The 2,496-nt window shown below is 64.0% G+C and overlaps 1 protein-coding gene across 1 annotated transcript in view; it reads left to right on the top strand.

Moving 5' to 3' along the window:
- Positions 1-2,496, top strand: part of CELSR3 (cadherin, EGF LAG seven-pass G-type receptor 3) — a gene marked incomplete at its 5' end in the record, with an annotated part of 35,914 nt that overhangs the window by 10,708 nt on the left and 22,710 nt on the right. The window contains 3 exons of the mRNA XM_014538980.1: positions 110-280; positions 1,813-1,907; positions 2,181-2,390. Coding sequence (XP_014394466.1) covers positions 110-280; positions 1,813-1,907; positions 2,181-2,390 — 476 coding nt within the window. The remainder of the gene's footprint in view (positions 1-109; positions 281-1,812; positions 1,908-2,180; positions 2,391-2,496) is intronic.

Here is a 2,496-nt window from a genome sequence, read left to right as displayed (position 1 = left end):
CAGCGGCTGCCGAGGTGAGCAGGCTTTTGCCAAGTGCTTGGGTGACCTGCCGCCGAATCTGCTGGGCCAGCCGGGGAGGGGCGGGCTGTGAGCCGGGCTGGGTGGTAGAGGGGCCGTGGGAGTGGCTGTCACTCGCCCCTGCCCCTGGCCCCTGGCTCAGTGCCTCCTGTCTCCTTAGTGCTGTACGATGCCTGCCCCAAGTCGCTGCGATCTGGTGTGTGGTGGCCCCAGACCAAGTTTGGCGTTCTGGCCTCAGTGCCCTGTCCCCGGGGGGCCCTGGGTGAGTACCTCGGAGCAGGCGCATTGCTGAGGGTGGGGTGGGCCTGTCCTTGGCCTGCTGTAGCCGCCTCTTCCTGAGACGGGCGGCCTGGTTCCTGCAGAGGTGGGAGGGGGAGGGTCCAGGCGGGCCCCTCACTACCTCCTAGGGGTGCCGTGTCCCTCCCCCACCTCACTGAGCCTCCGTCTGTTTCTCCTGGCTTCTGGGCAGGATTGCGGGGTGCAGGTAAGGGGTACGTGTTTGCTCAGGTGCGCTGCCCCCCCCACTGCCAAAGCTTTCGCAGATCCCCCTGCTGCCTGAAGCCCCTGCAGGCCCTTCCCACTGCCTGAGGCCTCTGAAAGCTACTCCTGATTGCTCGGGGTCCCGGGGCCCCTTCTCTGCTGCCCTTGGTCCTCAGAGACCCTCCCCACGCTCCCCACGCCTGGAGACTCTGGCTGCCCCTCCCACCTCCTCAGGTCCTGAGGTCCCTGCAGGAACCTGTGTCCCTGCTGCCTGAGTTCTCGAAAGGTGACTCCGCCTTCGAGGCTCCTACAGGCTCCTCCCCACGGCCTGAGGTCTCCCCCAAACCCTCCTCCCTGCCTGAGGTCCCTGCAGTGGCTGGACAGAGATCATCCGTGTGCATGCACGTGTGTGTGTCTTTCTGTGCCTGCGCACGTGTCTGTGAGTCTGTCTTGGGGGGAGAGGACCCTGTGTTAAGGTTAGGGTCCCTTTCACTGATGGCTGCAAGCTCCCTCGGGGTCCGGGTCATTCTTATACAGCCCCCGCCCCCGTCTCGTGGACAAGGAGAGACGGCAGCAGCCATCCCCGGGCAGTTAAAACCTGCGTGGAAGCTTCTACCCCCACCAGTTTGGTCACAAAGTGCTCCCGGAGAATCTGGCCTGTGTGTGTGTGTGTGTGTGTGTGTATGTGTGTATCTCTGTGTGTATATGTGTGTGTGTGTATCTGTGTGTATGTGTGTGTGTATGTGTGTGTATGTGTGTATCTCTGTGTGTATATATGTGTGTGTGTGTATCTGTGTGTATGTGTGTGTGTATGTGCGTGTGTGTGTGTATATATATGTGTGTGTATCTGTGTGTGTGTGTGTGTGCGCTTGTCCTGGTCCCCACACGTGTGTGTGCAGATAGGAGCATTGGGGTGTGTGTGCTCATGCGTGTGTGCCCTGGGCCGCATGCCTGGGCACCTTTCCTGGCCTGTGTGTGCGTGTGCATGTGCGTGTGCGTGTGGACGTGTGCATGTGCGTGGACGTGTGCGTGTGGACGTGTGCGTGTGCGTGTGGACGTGTGCGTGTGGACGTGTGCACAGCCTGCCCTCGTGCTCCCTTTTATCGCTGGTGGTTCAGAATGGCCAGACCCTCAGGAATTGGCTGGCAGCAGCTGGGGGCTGCCTGGGCTGGGGCTGGGCTGCTCCATCCAGGGTCTGACGGCCAGTCCTCCGGTCTCTGACTCAGAGCTTCCTCTGAGGCGGGAGGAGGTGCGTGGCCACCTCCTCGGGAAGGTGCCCGGCCCCAGGCCTGACCAGGGCTCGCCTGCCCCCAGGTGCTGCCGTGCGGCTCTGTGACGAGGACCAGGGCTGGCTGGAGCCCGACCTCTTCAACTGCACCTCCCCTGCCTTCCGTGAGCTCACGCTGCTGGTGAGGCCGCCAGCCCCTGCCCTGCACTCAACACCTGCCCGGCCCTGGCCCCAATCTCCCCAGGCCTGTGCTCAGCCCAGACCCCACGCCCGTCCCTGGGTGCCCGTCCCTGGGTGCCCGTCCCTGGGAGCCCGTCCCTCGGCCCAGACACCATGCCCGTCCCTGGCCCGGGCCTTCCCTGGGTGCCCTTTAATCTGGCCAAACCCTTCCTGTGAGGCTTTTGAGAAAGGCCTGAGGGACCCAGTGACCTCGGACCCCATCTTTGTCCGGCAGTTGGATGGCCTGGAGCTGAACAGGACAGCACTGGACACTGTGGAGGCCAAGAAGCTGGCTCAGAGGCTGCGGGAGGTGACCGGCCACACTGACCACTACTTTAGCCAAGATGTCCGCGTCGCTGCCCGCCTGCTGGCCCACCTGCTGGCCTCTGAGAGCCACCAGCAGGGCTTTGGGCTGACGGCCACTCAGGATGCCCGCTTCAACGAGGTGGGCTGTGCCCTGTGCTCTCCCCCGACCGCTGGCCCTGGACCCTGAGCCCCGGTCCCCGCTCAGGCCCTCCTGGCCCTGGGGAAGGGAAGGCCCTGAGCTCCCT

This window comes from Myotis brandtii, unplaced genomic scaffold (genome assembly GCF_000412655.1).
Source record: "Myotis brandtii unplaced genomic scaffold, ASM41265v1 scaffold207, whole genome shotgun sequence".
Lineage (NCBI taxonomy): Eukaryota > Metazoa > Chordata > Mammalia > Chiroptera > Vespertilionidae > Myotis > Myotis brandtii.
Note: the sequence above shows the minus strand (reverse complement) of the source record. Positions and strands in the feature narration are given on the sequence as shown.